At 34.6% G+C, this 27,798-nt stretch overlaps 2 protein-coding genes across 3 annotated transcripts in view; one reads left to right on the top strand and one right to left on the bottom strand.

The window, feature by feature from the left end:
- RpL24 (ribosomal protein L24) overlaps nucleotides 1-27,798 on the top strand; it is a 322,279-nt gene that overhangs the window by 247,351 nt on the left and 47,130 nt on the right. The window lies entirely within an intron of this gene.
- Nucleotides 20,012-26,085, bottom strand: 2mit (leucine-rich repeat-containing protein 2mit). Its single transcript, XM_073083782.1, has 2 exons — nucleotides 22,691-26,085; nucleotides 20,012-21,243 (listed from the first exon to the last, which is right to left on the bottom strand). Exon 1 carries the CDS (start codon nucleotides 25,220-25,222, stop codon nucleotides 22,751-22,753), a length of 2,472 nt encoding a protein of 823 aa, XP_072939883.1. The 5' UTR covers nucleotides 25,223-26,085; the 3' UTR covers nucleotides 20,012-21,243; nucleotides 22,691-22,750.

The raw sequence follows: 27,798 nt of genomic DNA, 5'->3' as shown, positions 1-27,798 counted from the left end.
CTATCAGATAAACGGGCTCGAATATTCCATGGGGTCGGAAGCTAGTTATCAGCAAATAGAAACCCCATCAAAACTTGTACAATTGTTTTTACCCTATAGATACAAAGGTGAGAGATTGAAAAATAAAAAGATAGAAGATTTGATAAATACGTTTGTGTGGGTAAAACTATAGCACTATTATAAAAAGAATGATAAGATCGACTGCTCGAAAATGTAGCCTATTTCACTCCCACAACTTACAACACCTAATATGTTAAATTCCCTGAAGTCGTTAGGGCTGCAAGGATGCAAATTTTCGTATTAAAGAACGAGACATACATATATAATATACCTACGCTCGAAAAACACTTCACAGACGGTAAAAATCGCACATTTTTAAGATATCATACAAAAAATAAAAACTTAGTTATAAATAGAATATAATGTTACATATTTTTATTTACTTTTTTCAAGTTACAAATTTAAATTGTTATTATCGAATATCGATAGAGGTCATAGCCGCAAAAAGGAACTTAAGAGTTAAAATAAAAAAAAATTTGTAAATAGGTGATTTATAAATAAGTACATAAGTAAAATCAGCACATAAATAAGCTTGAAAAATGTTACCGAATGAAAATTTGAATGTCCCATTTCGTTTCGCTTGCAAATCCATGCGGTGAGATAAGCTGATTAGCAAGTTAAAAGGATAGCCCACAGAAGCCGCGAAGTAGCCAAATTAAAACAATCTCATTATCCTGGAAACGTCAAGATTCCGCTTGATATACGACTTCGCGCTCCGTCGCTTTTATATCAATCAATTTACATTTTCTTTCATATGTAATGAACGAAATTATGTAATTTTATTCGTACGTATCGTTTATGATAAAGATTAGGTTAAGATGTGAAATTAATTTGTTTCTGAAACTGGTGAAGGATGAAGGTGGTGGAAACATTTGTGGTTCCACTCCGGCGGAACCACCACCACGCCTATTTCTCCCTCATAACAGCAGTGTTAAACGCTGCAGTGTTCTGGTTTGAAGGGTGTGGTAAGAGAGACACGCTTTTCCGAGGCGTTGCAGCTTAGTCGCCACTGGTAGCGGCGCATCCGTGGCGGACCTCAGGTAGGAATATCTAATCCTATCCGGGGTTGAAAAAAAAAGAAAAAACATGGAACTTTATGTGTAGATGCTTCTCAAGACAGTTTAAAAAACCTTCCCATAGAAGGCGATACCTACTATTAACTGCTCGATTTGTCATATCATTTTGATTTAAATACGTAATATCACTTTTTTCCTTTTAACATTATCTTGAAATTTGCTGTATTCTGATTAAACAGATACACTAGCGTAACTTAGGTCTTTGGGGACATCGACGCATCTGTGGTCGACCCCAGGTAGCCCTCCAATTTAAAATGGGATTGGACTACAGGCTCGTTTAGTTTTCTAAAAACCCCTGTTATATTTATCTCGCCATAGTACTAATCCGCATTATATATTTCAACAAATAATAAACAAACATGAATGGTATTCTTTCATTCGAAATTAAATATAAAGAAGCCTTCCTTCCATGTGCAAAATAAAAAGTAAAGTTCTCTGAACTTTTGAAAAGCTAAAAATTCCCGAGAATATAAAATAAGATTTAGAAAATACAAAACGATAATAACGTCTTTAAAAACTAACAAAGGATATCTGCAATAGCTTCCTTTGTTTGAGATAACAAAGGCTTTGTAGATTTTATTTACGATTATAGAATAAAGTCTAATGATGATATTACTTAGAACATGTATGTATTATTTAAACTGGTAGCAAAATATGTACAATACAGGTTTTGTTTTTTTTTTTTAAATTGAAATAGTAAAAGAGGTTGCAATCCATCTTTTCTTTATATATATGACGACCCGCGTGGCAGGGCGGTCATCACACATTCTGACGAGCAAACGGGTCCGGGTTCGATCTCCGGCCACACAGATATCCGAATGATTAATCTACATATCTGTTCTGGGTCTGGGTGTTTGTGTATTCGTCTTTGTGTGTACCATGGACCACGATACAGGGAAGCCTATTGTGGGGCTGTGAGTGTAGAAAGCGTTTATTTTTTATTGTGAAGTTAATTTTTATAAGTGTGAAGCAGCAAACGAACTTACAGTCTACCGTCAATTACTTTCCACTCTTAACAAAAAACGTTTTATCGTACCTACTACGTCATCAAATTAAAATATACAGGTTAATTTAAGCAGTTTCTCATCTGTAGAGTTGCGCTAAGGTTTTTCCTTCTTATTATTTATGCTGAAAATTAGTTTCGTCTGCTTACCGTAAACGCGAGCGTTAAACGTTTGAAAATATGAGAACGGGTTTTGCTTAACAATGATTTATAACGGCCCAGTTATCTCTAATGTTTGTTAACTGCATCTTGCTTCCGCTTTACGATGCATTTTATAATATTAATAACGTGCAAAGAATATTACATCCTTATTTGCGTAAGGTTTTAATACTGCTTTGAGGAAACCGCAAGAAAGTGGTGTTATTTAATAAACTGCTCGCTTTTCACTTTATGGCTTTATTAAAGTAAAATGTTTACGTATTTTTTATATCCAAAAAGTTATGAATTTTTAACATAATAAAAAGATACGTTATTTTTAGGAGCACATTTAAAAAGGAATTCTATTATTAAACCTACATTATCCGTCCGCCCTACTTTTGAAGGGCTGTAACTTTTGAACCATAAATAGGCAGTCAGTGAAATGTTCATATTTTTGTCGGGATATAGATGAATAACCTTAACGTAATAAGCCTTATAAAGCGTATTCTTTAATCATTAAACAAAAATTGGAAATTGGTTAACGGGTGTAGAGCCAACCTTGTTATACAGGCGTGGTTGTCAAAAGGGATACGGTGTTAATTATATGATTTCGCGACTGACAAACATGGCTGCGAACGGCGTATGAGGGACCCCGGGCCCGCAACCCCTCTGTTATTGTAAAACGCACCCAGGGTGTAATTTGGCAACGCGCGGTGATGCTATCACACCACATTTCCCGGCAGATACCGAGTTATTTAATGCCGCTATTTGGCTCGCGTCCTCTGACTCCCAAACAACCATTTTTGCATTTATGTTTGCCTAAATAGAGCTGTGGACCTAACTTATTAACTGTGCCATACCCCTAGATACTGTATATTTATTTTCTGGTCTGATACGAGTATATTTTATTCGTAAAGTGATATATTCCGAAGAGTTTATTGCTTTTTATATATCTTAAGTTAATAAATAAATATGATTGAATCAAGAAAAATAGAAAAGGTAGATACATTAGAAAGCAAATATGTATTTCTAAAATCAATTAGTCTATTTTTTCTGTCTGTCTGTCTGCTTGTACCGACTAATTTGTAAAATGGCTGAACCCGTTTTTAACTTGACTTTTACTGGCAGTTAGCTGGGCCTATAAGAAGTATCTTTTATTTAAGAAAAATAATTAGCACTGCTACATAAAACATTAAAACCCATTAAAATCTCTCGAGAATCTATACTTTTAAACGTGGATGAAACCTCGTAGCACAATTCGTAATAAAATAAACATAATAACAAAATAAAAGTCTCCGCTATCTCTATTCCGTGCTTAGGAATAAAACTAGCTTTAAAATAGCTCTTTCAATTGGTCGTCGAGGGACACAAAGCCATTCTATTGCTTATTGGTATATACGTACTATATAACCATATTGAGAACACAAAAGTTTTCAGAAGCGAAACGTCTGAGCTTCCGAGGGAGCTTTCATCGTAAACGGAAATGCGAACTTTGTCTTCTAAATAATAAATTAGCCGTCTTCAAACTCAATAACTACTAAGACCTAAATCTTTGCCTAGAACTTACCAAAATGTGTTTAATGATTTTAAAATATATTTCACTCAAAAAACTAAAAAATAAGTTACCTAAATAATTCATTGTTTTGACAATTTTGTCATACTTAGTAGTTATTTTTTGATACGATTGAAGTGTGAAACGAGCACGCAGTCCATCTTCAAGTGGTAACTGCTGCTCTTGGATATGTAACCAACTCTGTGTAAAGCAGGTTCTAATTGACGCCGATTACAGACGCATTGCCACTCTTAAGTACTAAAGTCGCGCCTTAGGTAAGTCAGTCGACATCCACATCTTTCCACCGAAACCCAAGAACTGTTCATTTCACCCTATTATAATATACATAGCTTACTCTTTAGAATATCGACTATCTACGTGATACTTAATCTACAAACGAAACTTGATACAATTATCAAAAACACAACATTACAAAGTCTCAACACGCCTACGCAGACGCGTTCGAGCAGGTATTTATTTACAGAAAATTTAATAACACACCCCAACCGCTGAAGTTCGTAACAAGAAATCTTGGCGAGTTAAATATTTCAGTATCGTCGAATAAACTCGTTCACCTGGTGCCTGTTTAAAATTCTCAGGTGTCGCGGGGAGGACGAACTTGCCAAAGTTGCTGGCGGCTGTCGTGGGAACATCAAGACGGTTGACACCTCGCCCGACTTCGGAACAAACAACAATCCCTGGAGGAACTCTTCACTTTCACTACCCAAGTGTAAGTACCCTTGTCTAAAATTACAGTTTGCGGCCAAGTGTCTCGCTATTTATAAGTTCGTGTCGCTAAATGGAAATAGGCTTGTGTTATTTATTACTGCCAAAGTCAAGATATATAATTTCGGTAATTTTGTAGGTGCGTATGTCATGAAACTGCGGCGTACAGCTACTTTATATATATGACGACCCGTGTGGCGGAGCGGCCACCATACCGGTCTGACGCGCAAAGGGTCCCGGGTTCGATCCCCGGCCAGACAGATATCTAAATGATGAATTTAGATTTCTGTTTCTGAGTCTGGGTGTTTGTGTATTTGTCTATATTTGTGTCCATGGTACCCACGACACAGAGAATCCTAGTGTGGGGCTGTGAGTGTAGAAAGCGTTTATTGTTTATTATGTTACAGCCAAAGTGATAAAATCAAATATTATACATAATATCTTGCCCTTATGTATAATATCTAGTCAATTTGGTCAAAGTGATAAATAACACATTAACCAGCCAGTATATATAATATCTTCATAGACTTGGATAAAGTAATAAAACAAGTATAGGTAAGATTAGAAGTTTCTATTTTAACTTTCCTTGACAAATTAGTTATTATACGTAATAACCAGTCATTATGTATAATAGCTCTTTGATCACTTTGACTGTAACACATATTTAAAGTTGCTGTACCCCGCAGTTTCAATACTAATTACATACCCTATTATTAAATACTCATCATCATCATCAACAACCCATTATTGTCCCACTGCTGGGCACGGGTCTCCTCTCATAATGAGAAGGATTAGGCCATAGTCCACCGCGCTGGCCAAGTGCGTATTGGTAGACTTCACATACCTTTGAGATTTTTTTTTTTTAATCTCTTAGGTATGCAGGTTTCCTCACGATGTTTTTTCCTTCACCGTTTAGCAAGTGATAATTAATTTCTAATACGCAAATAACTTTGAAAAATCAGAGGTGCGTGCCTGGGATTTGAACGTCGGACCCCTCGATTGAGAGGCCGAGTTTCTTAACCACTAGGCTATCACTGCTTTTATTAAATACTACTATTACATAATTACCGAAATTATATATCTTGAACAATTTTAATCAAATCAAAATTCTAAATAGTTAGATAACTATTTAGTAGCATTTATAATTAGTTATAAAACATTCAATATTCATGAGTGGAGCCTTAAAACGTAACGTCAGTTTTAACCTCACGGGTATTAAAATATTGCCTCATCATATATCTCGTAATTAAATATTGCGCAAAAGTTTCAAAATGTATCGTGTACCAAATTGTTATGTTTTATTTATTTTTAGGAAACCTCGATTAACGTACGAGCTAATTAATTAAATATATTTCCCGCAACAAAATTGCTATTTACCTGAAAAACCAATTACGTAATCAATTATCGTACATATTTTGTGAACGACCACATTGCTACATTTCCAATTTCATACGAGAACTACTTTTTATTCGAATAATGTACTTTATTTACATATCATTGGTGTAATGGTAGAACCAGTATAATTTGATTGGGAGGTATTCTCGCCAAACTGCTAGTCCGCTCTGAAGTTGTTGCGAGCAGGTGTAGTCATACAATTTGTTAGCTAATCATGCAGCTAATCATGCTGCGTGAAGCAGTTCCTGTGCGTTTTGGTGGAAAGGTGTGGATACCGCTAGATTTACATAATAATATGACGACCCGCGTGGCGGAGCGGTCACTATATACGAGTAGTATACCGGTCTGACGCGCAGAGGGTCCCGGGTTCGAAGGGTTCGGGTTTTAAATAGGTAGTAACAAACAAGTAGCAAAGGCCCTTGTACTGGGTGTGAAAACGTATGTTACTGGGTACCCCGCTCCAACATAAACAATAATAATAATTTGAGATATTACAACTTACTAACTAACCATTCATGAACGATAATGGATTAACAATGAGACTAAATAAGAGTAGGTATATTAATCTAAATCGAAAGCGTAGTGAAAACAAAAGTCCAACAGTTAATTTTACTTATAACCGGACATGGACTAAAGTGGGACCACTACTAAACATCTTGGCCAATCGCAACCATTTCGAGCGGAACTTGCGCAAACTAATCTAATTAACAACGTCTCACCGGAACTTGCCAAACGCTGTTATTGTCGCTCGATTAGGTAAATAATTTAAATCGTTTGAAACATGATTCCTGGTATTGATTTCGATCGAAATTTTAATGTTAAATGCGATAGAGTTATTATCTATTAATGCGCTTTTCCTGTCGCGCGTGTCTGCACCCTTGCACGACTCACCTGTACGCGTGTTATTTGCGTTCTATCGTTGCATACACACACGCACACGGATCGCAAAGAGACTGCAGCGAGTTAATTCATGTATGCGGATAAGATATGCGTGCGGGCATAACACGCATGCAGGAAAAGAACCATTATTTGTTACAATAGGACGTGGACGTAAAGTTATCACAACTAAACATCTCGGCCAGTCTCAACCATTTCGAGCGGGACTTGCGCAAACTAATCTAATTAACAACGACTCACCGGAACTTGCCAAACGCTGTTATTGTCGCTCGATTAGGTAAATAATTTAAATCGTTTCAGACATGATTCCTGGTATTGATTTCGATCGACATTTTAATGTGGAATGCGATAGAGTTACTCATAAGATGTTATTCGAGTCGCGCGTGTTTACACATAGGGTTTACACTCCCGCGATTTGATTGCACGCGTGTCATTTGCATCCTGTCGTTTCATACGAACACGGGTTGCGATCGTTTCAGACGTAGGAGCGAGTTAATTATGTGTGCGGATGGAACACGCGTGCGAGCAAAATCACACACGAAAAAGCGCCAATACTAGTTAAAAAGCCACATCATGCCCTTGAAATCGTGGCGTTGCTTTGCACATCTATTATACTTGCAAGACATGTTCATCTTGTCATCTGTGGTAAACTTCAGCTCTACTCTCGGGTTAACTTTCAGGTATAACTTCAACTGCAGTATACTTTTTTCACAAGAATCAGTAAACTATATTGGTGACTAAACATACGACAAATTGCATTGCTACACTCCCCTCATGAAAATAACCAATTGGTTTTAAACATAAATGAATAACCGTAATATTGCTATTGGTGAAGATAGTTATGCAGCAAACTCCACTTATTGCTGTTTGTGGGTACCCAACTTTCGACTTGTACTGAACGTCTTGGTCAGCCTGTCCCGTGCCGACCGGAACTTGCGCAAACTAATCTAATTAACGAGTCACCGGAAGCTCGCAAATTCCGCTATTGTCAGCCTATTAGGTATACCTACTCGTAATTTATGAGACGATTTTAATCCTTAGAGACAACCATCCTAATTGGCACAGCATCCACTACAATGTTATATTAACTAGAACCTATATTTTCAACTTCTTTTGTATTTTTTGAAACATCCAATACATAGACATAATTATGTCTAAAATAATCTATTCAAAAATAGCTACACACCCAAGCGTTCATAAGTGCATGCTACGATGCTATACTATAATGTAGAAATAGTTTGGCGACGCTGCCGCCACAAGCGACCGTCAAAGAATTCAACGTCTATAAAATGTACACAAAAATGTACTAAATTTACTTTTTATCCGTAATGAGCTATAAACATACACACAAAAGCTGAGTAAAAAGAAAAATAAAGCAACTCCGTCAGCCTTGCCGAATATCGGATTTTCTATATTCCGTCGTATGTTGCCTCCATTTATCATTCACACGTAGCCTGCTCAATAGATATTAATCATAAAATTCGACTCGCGGAAATTTCCATCAGCATTAGGATAGGCTTGTTGGAAAATACGTTACTATTGAATCAAATATTAGCTTACACGTACCTACTCGTACGATGATATATTATTATGAAGAAAATCAGAAAAACATGAATTATGTCAAAAAATATATATGTCGCGCAAGGCGTGTATAAAATTTTATTGGGACATATATGGAATATGGATATCGTTCATGAATTGCTATACATTTTATCGATACATGCGATATTACTTATATCATTATCATATATCGATTAAAATTTATTAATCATGCTATTAGTTGCAACGCCTAATTTAAGTACACACCTCGCTCTATTTATTTAGTAGTTCTTATTCTATTGAAATAATAACCACATTGTATACTAAAGTTAACACGTAGAAAACTATTTCTTACTACTTTCTTTAAATCTGAACACAGCAGAACTAGGCAATGGTTCCACTGCAGTCGAATGAGCAATGACTTACCTTATGACTTTAGATTTTGACCTCAAATAGAGATCAAAATAATCTTTATTTTTTTTTAATTTAATTTCTTCCTTAATATACGAAAATACAAAATTAATTTTGTAGTTTATTACCTAGAAGACTGAAGTAAAGCAATAAAGAACGTGATTTACCATTTTGGAAATAGAACCAAATATCGATGCCAATTTGAGCCTAATTTGATTAGTTTTACAAAACTTCTCTTGGAACTGCGTCAATATTATTATTGAGTTATGGCTAAAGTATGTGATTTTTATTATGTTCCTCTGTATTCAGGAGTAGCAATAATAGGGTTGCCACATTATTTTTAAAGAAAAATAACAATCCCATTTTAGACTAAAATATAGTATTTTACGTACTATATATTTTTGTATTTAGTAAAATTTACAGAAATTTGCTTAAGTACTAAAAACCTTATAAAATATATCATAATAAGTTACTAACTATATTTTCCGACTTAGAGTATTGCCGCAATACCAGTAACATAAGCGGGTGGCGAAGGATCGCAAGAGCTGCTATCCAAAATAACTGTCACGATTAATCTGTCAAGAGTGCACAAATAGAGACGATAGTACGATACTACGCTATATTATATTATAGTATGGATGGCAACCCTAAGATATACATATGTGTAATTGCATAGGTTTTGTTTACGACAATAGACTTGTGCCTATTGTCGTAAGGAGTAAATCCCTACTTAAATAAAAAAAAGAACTTTCAGGTCATTAAAATATCAAAAAACCGCCCCAACACATCTAGATAAATCTCGGGTAAATTTATTCAAGCGCGTTATCTGGAGGGAAAGTTGGACAAAAGACATCAGCAAGTTCTGTCAATTGAGATAAAGGGATGTAAAATTACGAGGACAGTAATGCCGGCAGTAAAGCAACTTGTTCCACGATCCTCGGCGCTGACGAATGATAATAAACTTGGCACTAACGACGCATTCGCACGCACACTGACATGTCGTACTTTGGTTTACATACAAGTATTATGCTATTTAGCTTATTTAGTTATTACGCTTGTTGTCTTATTTGAATAAACCAAATTAGGTCTAGACAGGTGAATTATTTTATTAGCACTTGCTATTTTTGATAACTCTTTATTTACGCCCGTCAACTGCTAATTCAGTGTCGCCTTTGCCTAAAAAAGTTTTGATATTTTATGCCTACTAGAAATTGTCCAATTTTGAACTTCAGTAGACTAACATTTGAAATATTGATTATTAAAAACGTAAATAATAACAACACATTCAATATAATAACGCGAAAATGATAATATACATGTAATGTAGATGACAAAAAAAATTTTCAATATTGAAATACATATACGAAGCTTTTATATACACCAGTGTTACGTTTAAACTAAAATACTTCCATATTCAACATTGGATATACATTTCCATCCATTCCATGGCGTTGTTCCAAAAAGTTTTTAGGCCAAATTTTGCCATCACACAATGAAATTTGTAAAAGCTATTCGTTTTTAGGTTTTTTGTGAAAATGTCTAACGTTGAATACCGGCCTCAAATTCTTTATTTTAAAAGAAAGGAAATTGACGTGGGTGGTTTTTTAAAGTGCATTGATGCATTCCATCACTTGGCCAGCATGGTGGACTATAAGTATAATATTTAGTTGTATTGTTATATTTGTTATTTATTATTATTACTTTTTGTTTCTTCTTTTTAATTATAATAAATTTTACTAACATAGGTTTTTAAGTACAATGTAAAGACTAACAAAATATGGACTATGTCTGAATTAAATGGAAATAAAAAAAATATATATATAACCTAAATCCTTGTCATACTTAAAAAGACCCGTGCCCAACAGTAGGACAGTAATAGGTTGGTGAAGTACGCGATAATATCGTATAAGATCTAAGGGAATAAGGGAACTGTCGTGAAACTTAAGGGGCTACGATTAACAATTATCCGTCATATGAGACACGAGCTTTTGCCCGCGGCTTCGCTCGCGTTACGAAGTAATATTTTCATCCCCTATTTTATCCCCTTGGGGATAGAATTGATCAAAATCCTTTCTTAGCGGATGCCTACGTCATAACATGTACCTGCATGCCAAATTTCAGCCCGATCCGTCCAGTGGTTTGGGCTGTGCCTTGATAGATCACTATGTCAGTCAGTCGCCTTTGAGTTATATATATTTAGATTAACACGTACAGTATTGTGAATTGTTAAGTTTTAATAGGCTTTTATTCACAAAAAGCACTTATTAATTTACTTTACTTACGATATAATTTAAGCTCAAGGGTTGACTTGGCTAGTTTAACATATCTTACGATTTTGCCTCATCTTATAGTTTATTGATCAAAAACATATCGTAACACTGTTATGTTACTATTTTGATACTCCCAAAGAACGTTAAAATAAAATAAAAAACTTTTATGATGATTCCCTAATTTTATCCTTATTTAATCTTACCTGAATATTCAAATTGCCGTAGACAACTAATACATGAAAAAAGTTAACCGAACCAATCGGAACGGCGTATTGTCCACGTTGGCACTTTGCCAAGCCAAAGGAACTGTTCACAGCTTAATTAAGAGTAAGAAACAATGTAGAACACCATACATTTATGTTACATTAAGTAAACATTTCAATAAACGGACGAACGTATTGAATACGAGAACAGCTGCGGAAATCCAGCAACTAATGTAATTAAACAGATTTATTATTTCGAATGTAACTAATAAATTATTCAATTCACGTAATGAAACATTTTCTGAACGAGTAAATTATGGACGATAATAGTTACATTTCCATAAGGCTTTTAGTTTTAAGTGATAAGTGTTAAAAAGGTATCATTAATAATATTTTGAAGTGGGATGTAGCTATTACAGAGAAGATATATTGTAGTCAAGCAACATGTTTGTAATAAGCTCTTCGTTATTTCTTGATTACAGTACATAGATACCAATATTTTTTTAACATAATTAATTTCCGAAAATTTTATAGCCCCTCGAACGCACGAAAAAAGGTTTGATGCTTTTTATTTAATTAAAACAAATGGCATATTATATTTAACATGATTAAATATTTTATTTTAATATTGCATGAGTCGTCGTCAACACATCACCGTCCCAGTGCTGGGCACGGATTTTTAACACGCTTTTATTAGCTTGGGTTGTACGTATGTATGTATGTATGTACGTAACATTAACTGAATCTTTGAACCCGATTTCACTTTTCGAACCTGATAAATGGAGCACCCCACGCTTTTTCCACAATTATACTATTAACTGTTCCTTAATTGATTCTTAGATTGAAAATTGTTTTCTACTTTTTAGTTGATTTTTTCATAAAAGCGTGTTTTTTTAATTTTTTGAACTATAATTATCACTAAGAGTGATTCACGTTATTGTTTAAGTGCGAATTAGTAGACTTTACTTTCAAGAACATTTTCAAAACCTAAACATATCCTCGCACTTATGGTTTAGCACTATTAATTAATTTTTAATACGCATTTAGTATCGAAAAATCATAGGTGGGTGCCTCTGTTATTCACTGTTTACCACATCGATATCAGTACCCTTACCAGGAGGTTTTACGTTTCGACAAATATGACTGTTTTGGTATTTGTTTACGTATTTGCCCATACAAATTCCAATCAGCGCCCCTAGCGGATTGTGTCAGAACTAGGAAATCGTAGGCCAATGCGTAAACAAATACCAAAACAGTCATATTTGTCGAAACGTAAAAAGTCCTGGTAAGGGTACTGTATTGAAATGAAATGTACTAAATTATGATCATGTGAGCCTATCTTTCTTACAAATTCAAATTAGCCGCTCCGTACTGCCCATGTGCAGAAAGCGCTGACCGTACCCGCCGCATTGACGTATTGTCCGGCGCTGGCGCCACGCCAGCCAGCTACCAGCCAATTCCAAACCGTTCAGAGCTTAATAAATAAAAAGACAATGTTTCAAATTAATTGTACTTTGATCATTTTCAATGTAAGGTTACATATTTTTCGTAGCATTCACGGTTGCATAGTGTGTTTACTGTTTAAGTGGCATCACCTCTTTCTAAGTCAGTTTGCGCCTAATGCTTTTCTTTTGTAAGTAAAATCGAACGTAAAAGTGATTGACATATTTTTAAGTGATGGAACCCTTTATGATTCGACTCCGAGAGGCACCACTGCCAAACCTACTTCTGCCTAATAACACAAGTGTGTTCATTAAACGGTGCAGTGTTCTGGTTTGTTCGTAAATAGGTTCCAACATAGTCCTTAGGGTAGCAACACTTTATAGGTTTTTTTTTAACACTCACAGCTCCACAGTAGGATTCCCTGCATCGTGGGTGCTATGGACATACACAGAGACAAATACACAAACACCCAGACCCAGAAACAGACATCTAAATTCATCATTTAGAAATCTGTCTGGCCGGGGATCGAACCCGGGACCCTCTGCGCGTCAGACCGGCATAGTCTGCCGGATTCTACTCTTAATCGGAGTTTATGTACATGTTCATAGGAGGCAGGCGCCACTCACCTTCATTCAGTGTTCATTTGAACCGCCATAAGTAGATACTATAAAAATTAAACCTACTACCTATACTTCATTTTACTTCTTTCATATCTATTGTGCAAATATTCTGAAATAACCTGAGCAATTCATCCTTATATTCATAAAAAATCTAATTTATTAACACAATGAGGTTAACGGAACGGTCAATGCTATTGGCAGGTCAAAATACAATTCTCGACATCATAAATAACAGGAACAATAGTCAATAAAATTAGATATCGATGGGATGAGAAGACAAGGAAAATAAATAAGCTATTTGCCGGTACATTATGTACGGAGACAAGCATCCACTTGGTCGGAATAAGTACGCTGACCGATTCGGAAACGATGTTGTTTCAGCCTTTTATAAGAAATAGCAAATAGGAAGAGTAATACAGTGGTCGATTCGTTAAATATGTTTTGTCAATTATTTGTAACGTGAAGCAATTCTGGGTGTCTGAAGGGTGTGGATGCCGGCTATCTTAGATATGAGGTTAGTCCTCAAGACTGGTACCCCATCTGTGATCAAGATTCAAGAACTTGCTCTGCCTATATCGATTTGTTACAAAAATCCATGGGAGGTAATCATCTTCGTATAAACAATTTAGGTACTCAATATCGATAACAAATCGTAATAACATCATCTTATATATAAAATTATCGTGTCACATTGTTATTTACCGTACTCCTCCGAAACGGCTTTACCGATTTTCACCAAATTTTATATGCATATTCAGTAGGTCTGAGAATCGTCTACTATCTATTTTTCATACCCCTAAGTGATAGGAGTTGTTCACCCTTAACATTTTTTTATTTATATGGCAACACAACGTTTGCCGGGTCAGTTAGTATATTATATAATTACGTAATTATCTTATTTTAAGGAAAACGAATACATCGTACCTAATCGATACGTATTATCTTGATATATAAAACCTCATTATATTATCAACGACGATGTCTCTGCGTCTCAGAAAATTTATTGCTTCCAGGGAATCCAACCGCATCCCAAATTGCGGAAATAGTTCGTGGTTACGTTGACTAAGTGCTCACCTTTTCTTAAACCACATCGTACCTTAAATCATAGCATTAATCATCGAAAGTGTGTAAAGATGCCATATTAAAATTGTTTTACGGAATTAAACAGACAAGTGTGTGGTAAGGGCATAGATTAGTAAAGATTACTCATTCCTAACAAGAAAATGTACCCAGTTTTGAGAGTTGAAATTGTTGCGTAAAAAAGTTTTGCCACGTCTCGTGCTAAAATATCCCTAAAATATTTGAAATAATTATTTATTTATTACGTAAATTACGCAGTATTAGTTATTTATTCGTAAATTTTCTCTAAAAATGTAATTATTTGTCAAGAATTTAAAAAAAGAACTTACTAAAATAAGCCGTTTGTGGCTTCATTCAATTTCAAGGCGGCGAAGTATCTTTACTAATCTATGGGTAAGGGAGACAGACTTTTCCGAGGCGTTCCAGCTTAGTCCTCAGGGGTAGCGAGGCATCTGTGGCCGACCTCAGTTAGGAATATCTAATCCTATCTGGGGTTGATTACAGATGTCCATGGGCGGCAGTAGCCACTTACCATCAGGTGGACTGCATGCTCGTCTGCTACTCTTATATTATAAAAAAGACAAACTTAAATTTTAAGGGTGGTAGAAACCATTGTGGTTCGTCTCTGGGAGCACCACCCTACGCCTATTCTGCCTTATAATAGCTCTTAATTTTTTAAAGAGGTACATTTATAGGTACATATATGAGTCTTATCTTATCTTATCTAATCTTATCTTTTAAAGGTGGTAGAACCCATTGTGGTTCGACTCCGGTGGCACCACCGCCACACCTATTTCTACCTAATAACAGCAGTGTTAGGCGCTGCTGTGTTCCGGTTTGAAGGGTGTGGTAAGGGAGACAGACTTTTCCGAGGAGTTCCAGCTTAGTCCTCAGGGGTAGCAGCGCATTTGTGACTGACCTCAGATAGGAATATCTAATCCTATCTGAGGTTGATTACAGATGTCCATGGGCGGCGGTAGCCACTTACCACTTCTGCTACTCCTATAATATAAAAAAAAATCTGGGATTTGACGACAGATGCAGCAGACCTTGGAGTCTGCAGCAGAAGGTGAACTGCATGTTCGTTTGCTGCTTCTATATTAAAAAAAAAACAGATAATATTGAAATGGCAATTATCCAAATCATCTCTATGAGAAATAATTTGTTAAAATAAATATACATAATCTCGAATAACAATATGAAGATTCATAAAACATTGTAAGGAAATGAAGATAGGTATCAAAGTGACCAATTCTTGGCAGACATACTTTGAGGCAGACAGGCGAAATATTAGGGTCTTACCGGCAGTTTTCTCCAGGACAAATAATATGGAGAGCGATTAGAGAAAAGGGTTTTTGTAGATACTCATAAGTTACGCAATCAAACTATTTTCCTATATCGCTTTCCAACTACTAAATACTTTTCGTGACTGCATTCAAATATCTTATTTATTTCCGAAACGAAAATTTAATACAGGGTGTCTAAAATTTTAATGGAAAGTAAAAAAAAACTACATAAGCAACTAAAATAAATTACAAAAATATAAAAAAGTTGATTTCGCTGTACTAAAATTTTTAACGTTTAAAATTTTACATTTAGTAATCCGTTTATTAAATTGTTTGCCCTTCAGCTCGCTCGAATTTTATGCTAAAACTCATATTTATTTCGAACATGTTATATAACATCAGTTATTTATTATAGTTGTTATCCATATTATATTTGATTAGTTTTGAAATTTACTATTACGAATTTTCTGACGATAAATAAAAGAAAATTAAGAAATAAATCTGTTCTATCTAATATAATATGCTAAGTTCTAAACAAGAGCTTCCATCGACTTACCTACTTATAGTGAAGTTTGTATATTAAACTGGAAGCGAACGAGACAAAAACTAAAAGATCCTAACTTAAAGAAGAACTTGATCCTAAGCCACTTTATACTGAAAGTTTTTCTTGTAATATTTTTTAAACTAAAACGTTAACTTGACTTTGTTATATACAAAAGTCCGGCTATGGGAGAAGAAAGTGAGGTCACGACAGGGAACCCGAATGAATTATTCAGGATAGCTGAATGCATCTTGCCCCACGTTTGGTTACCAACGATGTAAAATTTATATTACGAGCACGCTACAGCTCTCCCTTCTTATATCTGTACATTTTATTACACTTCATTACATCTGTAAATTTATAATACAAAAGACAATCAGGTTTATAAAAGGTAAGGTAATCTAGAAAAGTACTTACTAACTACTAAATATTTTTAAGTAAGAAATACATAGTAATAAAATTATTAGAATTTTATTCAAAGAAATAAATTATAATATGTTAATATAAACCTTTGAATACTAACAGCTACATGATGTCATTGCTGGATTGATTCAGTATTCCAATCTCATAATTTGTAAAGAGTATTGAAGATTAGGTTAAAATCATTATTATCAATTAAGACCTTCGAGTGCCGTATAATATAAACTCATTATTTATTGATATTGTCCATTTAAAATATTAATTTGTAAGATAAGAAGAGTTATCAAAATTTGGTCAAGGTTTTAAAGATGTGGGAGAGCTACGAGGATAGCTACTTATTTGTTATCAGTGATTGCCAATAAGTATTTCATGAAAACTTTATACGGTATTAAATCTTGTTATATAATTCACTCATTATTTTATTACTGTGTGAGCACAAAGAAAATGCCTAAAGCCTTTATTGTTTGATATCTCACAATTTCGCCTATTCATAACAACAAGAATAAAATAAATTGCTAGCAAGATCCAACAAAAATCACAAATTAGGAGTAGGTACCTACTTTCTTTTGAGATAGATTTTATAATATACTAGCTGACCCGGCAAACTTTGTGTTGCCATATATAAAAAAATGTTAAGGGTGAACAACCCTTATCACTTAGGGGTATGAAAAGTAGATAGTAGCCGATTCTCAGATCTACTGAATATGCATATAAAATTTGGTGAAAATCGGTAAAGCCGTTTCGGAGGAGTACGGTAACTAACATTGTGACACGAGAATTGTATATATAAGATGAGGTAGATTTTATAATAAGTGATAATGTGTAACTGACAGTCTTTACCCATCCTTAGAAATCTACTGCTGAATGTCTTCGCTCCGATTGCCGCCCATATTTATGGTGTTTGTCCCCTCACCGATTCTTATGCTATCCATAAAAGAAGAGAGTATAGTGTCATTAATTACTGACTGATACAAATATCTAAAGACAATAATGACTCAAATGACTTAAAAAAAAAACAAGAATTAAAAAAATCTTTGGTAGTTATGTTAATGGTATCAAACATCTAAATCATCATCATCATCATCAACACATTACTGTCCCACTACTGGGCACGGGTCTCCTCTCAGAATGAGAAAGATTTTTTTTATATATCTCTCAGGTATGCAGGTTTCCTCACGATGTTATCCTTCACCGTTTAAGCAAGCGATAATTAATTTCTAATACGCACATAAATTTGAAAATCAGAGGTGCCTGGGATTTGAACCTCGGACCCCTCGATCGAGAGGCCGCGTTTCTTAACCACTGGGCTATCAGTGTTTTTTACCATACCACCTAAATAGCAAACATTATTCTTGAAGAAGCTACGGTTCACCTTTGCTTATATACTAAGGTACAATTTTAATTAAACGCTTTTATTGGAGCCTGGGATTAAATAAGGGGTTGGTAATTAAAGCCAACCAGGATTAACGACCTTTGTCTCTTACAATTATAATTTATTAAGTCAAATGAGTAACCAGGCTTTATACAATAATCCGGCCTTTATAAATTTTCCGGTGAATACAAACTTATAATTAATTTAAATAAGCAGACGAGACTTTCTTTATCCGGTTCGCGTGAGCCTTTCGGCACAATGAGCTTTTACGGTTGACTATGAAATATAATCAGAATATTATTGTACTGGTAAATGTTAATAATAATATTTATTCATTTTTTCATGACTGACTTAACTATGACTTAACATTCAATCCTCAGAAGTGACATTGTATCTGTGGTGACTTCAGGTGGAACTCCGGCTTCAGATGAGATTTTTATAGGTTAACATAAGTGGCTGGTACGTACCATCAGGTGGATAGCATGCTCGTTTGCTATGCTTCGATTAAAAAATAATGATGAGTAGCGGATTATATTACTTGCATCTAATAAATCAATCAATTTGTCGTTAAAACTTTTGAAAGACTGTTGAGCTAATTATAATTTGGAAATAACTTTCCTAAAAGAAGGGAAGGGGAAGGGGTCTTTGTAACAAGTTGTTTACGCTAAAAATATAAGAACATCTGCATTCTGCATAAAAGTCCAAAGTCCAAGATTCCACATCTCCACATGGAAAACTCTCGAAAGCGTACACACATAAAAAATAGATCTAGAAAATTATTTACATATGCTAAAGGTGTTTGGATACGGTAAATCCAATCAAATCGTTCCAAATACACAATATTTGAATAGTATATTGCTATAAATAACAGCTGTAAAATTGAATTACTTATTCGAATCAGCGAGAGTTGTAAACTATAGCTGGGGGGTATCCAACGTCAATATTGAACCTAGACACAGACGCTCGAAGACTGTTTGTGTTGTACACCACGGCTCATAATGGCTGTAGGGCTGTTTACATTTCTCTATAGAATTTAGAATAATCTTGTTAACGTCTTCGTGTTTCCTTTTGGCATACAATACCCTGTTTTGAAGGTTAAACTTCGAACGTAAATCATAATATAAACGTGGAACTTTCAGGAGTATTATTACAAGTAATTTATCTCTGATTTACGTAATTATAAATCATTGTTTGTTTTTATTTTGTAAATTATTAAGAAATGAGAATAGTATATTAAACGATTTTAATTTGTTTTACAGTAAACTGTAATTGTAAAAAGTAATAAAAGATACATTTTTGAAAAAAATAAAGGCACAGTTTGTAAACAACGAGATCGAAAGAGAATGTAATTTATACAGTATTTTTATAAAAAGCCAATAATAAAAATTCTAAGCATGAATTCAATGTCAGGCTTAAGGGCTAAGATAACTTCGCCGAAGTTTGTCAAAGAACCGGGAACCTACTCTGGCTTGTCACCTAATTTGCTTTTAAAGGAGTTCAGCTACTTCTTTATAACAAATTTTCGATCTGCTTTTTGTCATAAAAAGTTCCAATTATTTTTATGAGATGGATAATTTGAAAAAAATAAAAAAAATAAAAAATTGATAAAAAATACGTAGATTATTTGCACGGCTACACCCATCAAGCGTCAAACAATTCTTTCCTTTTTGTTTGGCAATAATGTCGTGTGGCGAGTAGTGACCATCTTAGTTCTAAACGATAGTAACACATCTGTGGCCGATCACATAGAACTCAAATCATATCTGGGATTGATTACAGTCCATAAGTGGCAGTGACAACATTGGCTAGACGGCATGCCCGTTAACTACTTCTATCCTGAAAAAGAAAATCATCACTGACTCATCAAATCATCCTACTCGTAACTATTACGAGTATTATTCGACATCAAATATTTTCTTATAGTATTATTTCTTTAGCTCTTGGATTAATTAAATTTTCATAGAAAAGAAATAACATAATCCGTTTTTATATCTTTATTATTCTTGACTAGAGTTTTGTACATACTACAATTACGTAAAAACATATATCTACACATCATTGTCTTCAAAATGTTATATATCGAGTTACAACCTTAATTTCACAGAGATGTCTGAAATGTATCGATATTACGTAAGTGAAACACTAAAATTACTTATTTACTTAATTAATTATGAAACAATATTATAAAAGGCAATAAGAGTACAAACTATGTAATTATAATAAAGAAATTATTATTTAAACTAGAGATACGTTTAAAACAAATAAATTAACAAGCGTATGTAAATGTACCCATCACAATTATTGACCGAATTTATTAATAATCCAATATTTTGGCATTAATGTCCAATGTTTTGGTTACCAAAGATCGAATATTGACAATTTTAATAGGATAAAACTGTCAAATCTCGATCTTTAGTAAGCAATCCACATATTCCGATTATTAGTAACGCTCCTTAGTGTTCCTACAACCGTTAAAATGTTTCGTTTACTTGCATACCATAGAAATTTAAATATTATAAAGTGTCAATCATTGTTTTCATGCAATATTTTACGAATACGAAATTATACATTTATAGAAAGAGATATCTCATTGAAACAGCTAATTTACTAAAACAAATAGAATATTTACGCAATTAACAAATTGGCACATTATCATAGAAAGTAGGGAAATAGATAAATGAATATTTATGAATTTATGATATTCTTTACACTAGAAGGATTAGTAGGGAAGACGTGATCTGCTTTTTGCAAATGTTTTGGCGCTAATACCGCATGAAATAACATGTCACTTAAAAATACAAACTATCAAGATCTACAATTTCATTGTTTATAATATTGCGAAACACAAATAATAAATTAAAGTTATTAAAAATACCTAATCAGTCATAATTAGCAAAATAATTACAATTGTCATATACTTTAAGTGGCATGTTACAACGGCGGTTCTATAACCTTCAATACACATAAATATTTACATTGATTCAGAGAAATACCTGACATAGGTCACAATACTACAATTTTACACAAAAATAACTCTATTCTCTATACGTTAAATCATATCCAGACATTTATTTACATTATTACATACACTATTAGTTTATAACTTAGCAGCACAGCTAATCTCTCTATTTGTACTTATTTCATAGAAAAATACGAACGTCCAATATTATCACAAACACTTCCCAAGCTGATAGCAGCCGACCAGTTTTAACTGAAACAAAAAATGGTAACAGTTGCACATAATTATATTTCGGAAAATATTACAAAAACAAGAACGGTTACAACCCTTTAACCTGTAACAACTGCCAGTCACAAACGGTCCAACAAATTAAGAAAAATGATTAAGGGGTATGTGAATTCCAACGACCAGCATGGGAGACCATTCAGCAAATTCTTTACCAATGGGGTTGGAGAGAGAAATACTCCCAAAAATTTACCATGGTTATCGTAGTCGTAGCCAATGCTGGTGATTTTAGAGGCACAATCCACGTCAGAAATCGTTACATATGTGTGTGACTTAGCATGAACTTTGCCGCCTTGTATAGAAATAGGTCGGTACAATTTAAAAGGTCTCACTATAAAAATAAAATCATATGAAATATGCAGTTAATACATCGGCAAAAAGTCTTCCTGTAATACGACCTCGCCTTTCGAGTGAACAGTGATTACTACACTCTATTGATACACAATCAAAATAAAGTAAAAGTATCGAGGCAAACCCTTTACACGACTAAATATCCTACAAGTGGGCACAGAATGAAAAGGATTAGGCTCTAGTCCACCACGCTGGTCATGTGTGAATTGGTATACAGTAGATATACTAAGTGTTGTATACAGTAGATGTATCGCAACCAACATGCATTTATTTTTATATATGTTAGAAGTAAATGCAGTTCATTTGATGGTAAGTAGCTACTGAGACCCATGGTATCTATAACCAAAAATCCAAAAATATATTAAAGTCCTACTTGAGGTTAGCTACAGGTGCATTAATATCCTTAAGTTTACACCTCGAGTTTAAAAGAGCTGAGAAAGGTAAGATACCATAACATTAAACAAACACGTTATTAATATATTTCGATCTTGTTTCGGCTTCTGTTTTATATCTTCTACGTTGCGGCATAATTATGAGGTTTCTTTACTTATTCTCACGGGAAGCAAATTCTAATAATGGTAATTATATCTCATATTTAACACAAGTAATAATTCTAAATGTTTAGATACAATATGCATTGAAGTTACACATCAACACGTAAACATCATGCATGTTCTACTAATTAAAATATGTAACGATATAATAACTCTATAACCTATGTAAAAAAAAATGTACCAAAATGAGTAACAAAATCAAGAATTAAGTGAAGTGAAGTAAGTGAAGTAAGTAGGTACATTTTGCAGGTACAACACGTGCTAGTATATTATAGAGAGCTTTATAGGTAAACCTATGAGTACATCTACAAAACATAATTATTATAACAAAAAATCCATTACAACATGAACTGGTAGAAAAATAAGAATAATTAAAAATCATTATTTATTAAGATGTGCATATAATAATATGTATGTACCTACTACCTACCTTTCAAATATACTACCTACGTATGTTTACAAAATTAGTAAGTGTTATTAAGTCTTTGACAAGTAAAAAATATACTTACTTAATGCTACGTTAGAAGAGAGTCATATTCGAAGGGAGTGGGGTCGGCTGCTCGCAAATGTCACCACAGCACTCCTCCAGATATATTGGCTACTTCTATTTGATCTTCAACCTCTGTGTCTATAGCCAACGTTTGTCTTTTCCTGTACCTCAGTCGGAAACTTGCCCATAGAATTAATGACATTACTATTAAGCTCAACACGGCCATCATTCCAATATATTGAGCGTAATTCGTATGAGCAGATTGATAGGGTGAATATTGTAGTTTATCATTAGGATTAATAGTATTCGCTTCTTTTGCAACGGAATCTTGAACCTTTTCTGCTTTAATTGGCATTAAGATGTTTGAATCGACGTCCGTGGCCGAAATGGGCGTATTTAAGCGTTTTCCCGATGTCTTTTTCTGTTGTTCGCTACCAAAGTCATTATCCTTTCTTGACGAGTGGTGTGAAAAATAATGTTCGATATCCAGAAATCTGTGATCAACATTTAATTGATCGTTTTGTATCTTGTTTTGATCCAGAATTTTGGCGGATTCCTTTGCCTTTACAGCAGACGTTTCATTTAAATAATATTGTTGTAGAATTTTATTTTCCATGAAATCTTTTCTGTTTGTTTGAAATCTAACCTTTTCTCTTTTGTTTATGAATTTATTCGTGTTAATATCAGTTGTTATATTATTTTTTAAGCTTGAATTATTGTTGTTATATTTAGTTGAGTTTTTATCTGACTTATTGTTAAAATATCCATAGTACCTTAGTAACTTGTTAATCATTTCAGTACTATATAGATTAACCGGTGGGAGGCTGTCGCTAATTGTAAATGTCTCAGGGAATGTGCAGTTATATTTAGTTATTTCTGATTTTGCTTCTGATGTAGAATAATAACATGTTTCACTAGTAGATAGAGACTTATTCCAATTCATCCAATCCGTTAACCATAGCTCATTACTACAGTTTAGTGTATTGCCGTGTAGTCTTAAAGTTTTCAATTGTACTAGATAAAATAATAAATCATTCCGTATTCCCGTTAGGTTATTCATTCTCAAATCTAAATACTGTAAATGCGAAAAGGCTGCCAAGGCTGCCGAATCAGATAGCAATTGTCGAGCAAGGCCTGGACTTGACTGCAAATGTAGCATTTGAACACTCTCGGGAGACGACATCGGAAACAGCCCATCCTGTTCCAGCATTGAAATATTTAAATAACAAAGTCGTAGATCACGTAGTGATAGTGGCCCGTCGAATGTACTCGAAGATAACATTTGTATAGGATTATTGGACAAATCTAACATTTCCAATGATAACAAATCGTCGAACACGTGGTCTTGGATATAAGATATTCGATTGTTTTTTAATTGCAATATTCGTAAATTTGGCAAATTCTTGAAATCAGGTATCGAAAGATTTTGTATTAGATTATCATTAATCGACAAATATTTTAATTCATCTGGAAGTGATTTAGGTACAGTATTCAGAAAGTTTTTATTGATATCTAAGAATAGCAACATTTCAAGTCTGCCTAATGAATCGTCTTCAACTGCGACAATTTTGTTGTCAGTAAAATCTAGAGACTGCAATAATGGATAACTATCTAAATCTCCACATCTAATTGCCGTTATTTTATTGCCGACGAGCGATAGAAAACGGACCGAATGGGTAAAAGCTTCAGGGACTTGATATAAACCTGTTCTCGATGCATCTATTTGCTGTAATCTGCGGCCAGTGCCCACCAATAATTGTGTGTCCAGCTGCGTAATCCCTAAATGCGGGTTATCTGTCAGAAGTAATCGTGCCAGATTAGGCAATAGCTGCAATGCTCCAGGTGCCAATTTCCTCAGATTGTTATGCGATACGTCCAGATGCTGTAACAACCAATTATTGAAGTAATTCTCGTGAATGAATTCGATGTTATTTCTGCTCAGATTTAAATGTTGTAAATTTTTCAGTGGTGTAAATACGTTGGTTAAAACCGTCAGGTTATTTTCTGATAGGTCGAGCGTCTCTAATTTAGATAATCCGATAAAACTGTCTTCGAATATGTTTTGTATGTTATTTCGACTCAGAATTAGTTTCCTAAGATTGGTGTTATTATTAAAAATACCTTTCTTGATGTATTGTAATTTATTATTAGTCAAATCTATTTCTCGTAAATGTACTGTCTTAATAATAAGACGTAACTCACTAATGCTGTTATTTCTTAGAACCAGTGATACAGTATCTACGGAAGGTATATCAAGGACGATATTGCTTGTGTTACATAGTTCACTGTAACTGACTGACACCTTTGAGAAGGTTTTATTTAAGTATTTATCTGGAACAGTTGTCAAGTTTTCAGTTTCATTACAGCACATATACACTCGATATATATTCGAATTATCGTTCATAGAAATGTTATAGGAACACGTTTGACACGTCGTTACGTTTGTAGTAGGACTGCATTCACGTATCCCTCGTTTAATCGTAGCTAAGTTACATACTTGCCAGAAAGATATAAGGGTTAAAATAAAGTATTCCTTGAAGAACGAAGCCATCTCTTATTAAAAAACTTGCATAAGTTAGGCTGGATTCAACACGAGGTAATGTTTAAGTTCACGTCGCTCGAACTTGTCATTCAAATGAAGCACAACATTAAAATCTTTTGTAACGTTACTTAAATGAAACATAATTGTAAACGTAACTTCACAGCACTGTCACTTTTAAGTTAGCGCGATCACAACGGTTCATCTGTCACTCATGCTCGTGTAGCTTTTGTTTGAAGGGTGCTCGAGTGGAGCACTGAAAGTTGATGGGTATCGGGAAGCTGCGATATTGTCGCACGTGTGGTGCGGTATTCGAGAGTCGCGTGATCGACTGATCGGCGAGGTCGCGGTCGCGGTGCGGCCGACGGCAGTGGCGGCGCCGGCGGGTCTGGCCGCGAACCGTGTGAAGCGAAGGCGAGTGGCGCGGCGCCGGCGCGCTACAGCCTTCGTTTATATCCTCGTAGCCTCATTTTTATATAGTCAACTGACTTCCTCGCCACCACTATTTATGTATGTCATACTCGGCGCTCCCTAATACGTTATTTTGAGGACGCAAGTATTTGTAAATGTTCCGTATATTTCTCCGTCTTCTGAGCAGGATTTCAGTCTAGATTACTTTTCTTAATATATAGTTAAAATATGAATCTACTGTATAGATGTAATAAATGTAAAAATACTTTGAATAAATTAACGTATCATAATGAGCCATCTACTCTGCAGAGGATGACACATCATTACAATCACCAACACTCACAGACAATCCCGGTTGTAACTGGTGGATGGATGGAGACCCCATTTCTAGGCTGACTTTTGTTTTTTGTCTTTCTGTAAAAGAAAATATATGTTAATTCAATATAATATTTAGAAGTATTAAAAACTAATCACATTCAATGATGTAATTTAACACTTTAATATCATTTCATAAGAACACAAATTAAATTCATAATATCGATTGAGTCCACATATGCCTCAACCTTATATTTTGGCCATTGGCACTCATATATACGGGCAGCATTTACATGAATTGCTCCCAAGAAAGCCTTCCGAAGGGTCTCTTTATTGCGCTCCTTAATTTGGGTTATTTGATCTTTTCTTCTCTCATCCTAAAGGCTTGAGTGCGATAACATCGTAATTTAGATACGTGGCATTGTGATGCTCCTTTATTTTAAACCCATTAACATCGATATATGCTTCAATAAGAGGGAATTATGATGTAAGCACTGGTATAAAGTGCTTCATCAATTCTGATATAGACGGTACTGAATGGAGATAGGTGGTAGAACCCTTTGTGGTTCGACTCCGGCACCACCGCCACACCTATTTCTACCTAATGACAGCAGTGTTAGGCGCTGTTATGTTCATTTTGAAGGGTGTGGTAAGGGAGACAAACTTTTCCGAGGCGTTCCAGCTTAGTCCTCAGGGGTAACGGCGCATCTGTGACCGACCTCAGGTAGGAATATCTAATCCTATCTGGAGTATTACAAATGTCCATGGGCGGGAGTAGCCACTTACCATCAGGTGGACTGCATGCTCGTCTGTTACTCCTATATTATATAAAAAAGCTAGAATGGTTCGACCGGAGGTGCCGATATACACATTTCAACGTTCAGTTCTTCATTTCGATGGAAGGACGTGGATGCCGGCTGACTTACACATATGGTGACCATCTTAGATCTCAGGAACGACAACTCATCTGCAATCGGGTTCAAGTGGAATCTGTCATAGACGTCAATGTATCTGGCAAGTACGTTTTCTTACGATGTCTATATTATCTACGAAAATTCAATTTACATTCGAAAATTCTAGAATGGACGACCGAAATTTATTGAACGCATTCTACAGACTATACGACAAAACCTTTGTTTGCTACTTGTACACTTATCATAAAAATATCGCATTTCTTAAAATCATATCTTCAAAAGCTATTTCCAATGAATTTGATGAGAAAGTATTTTTCAGCGTTCAATTATGGCTCCGTTTTCTCATAAGTATTCATAAGATTCAGGTTCAATGAAACATAATAATACGAAGGTGAATAGTCTAATATTCTAACCACGATAACAACCTCCTTTGTTAAGTAAACTATTGTTATAATATATGTAAAGGTTACCTATATGTGCCTTTGATATAAGAGTACAAGGGCAGGGGTTTCAGTACATGCCATTGAACTATTGGAGTACTTAAACATGTTTTCATTTACTTAAAATTAAACAAATAAACGTCTATAAATGAAATGTTTCATTTGCTCACTTTTAACTGAAGGGTGATAGACGTGGTAGACTGGTAGAGAACGGAACCAGTATGCTTCCACCGAAAAGGTACCATCATTACACCTATTCCTAGCGTGAAATATTTCTTGCGATTCGATGGCTTTACAAACCTAAGGCCCATCTTAATCCTCAGAACTAATAACGCATCTGTGATCGATTTTAGATAAAACCTCAGTTCTACATCAGTTGACTACAAATGTCCATCGTCCATGGATAACAATGACCATTACCAGTACATTGCATGCTGCTTCAACCTTGTATAAAAATAAAGTATTACGAAAAATCTTCAAAATTCTAAGGCATGCTTACTTACCCCTT

This window comes from Epargyreus clarus, unplaced genomic scaffold (assembly GCF_041222505.1).
Source record: "Epargyreus clarus isolate Ecla_fem2 unplaced genomic scaffold, WU_Ecla_fem_2.2 ptg000019l, whole genome shotgun sequence".
Taxonomy (NCBI): domain Eukaryota; kingdom Metazoa; phylum Arthropoda; class Insecta; order Lepidoptera; family Hesperiidae; genus Epargyreus; species Epargyreus clarus.
Note: the sequence above shows the minus strand (reverse complement) of the source record. Positions and strands in the feature narration are given on the sequence as shown.

Coding starts and splice junctions, on each gene's coding strand:
- 2mit (XM_073083782.1), bottom strand. CDS start 25,222: ATGGCTTCGTTCTTCAAGGAATACTTTATTTTAACCCTTATATCTTTC.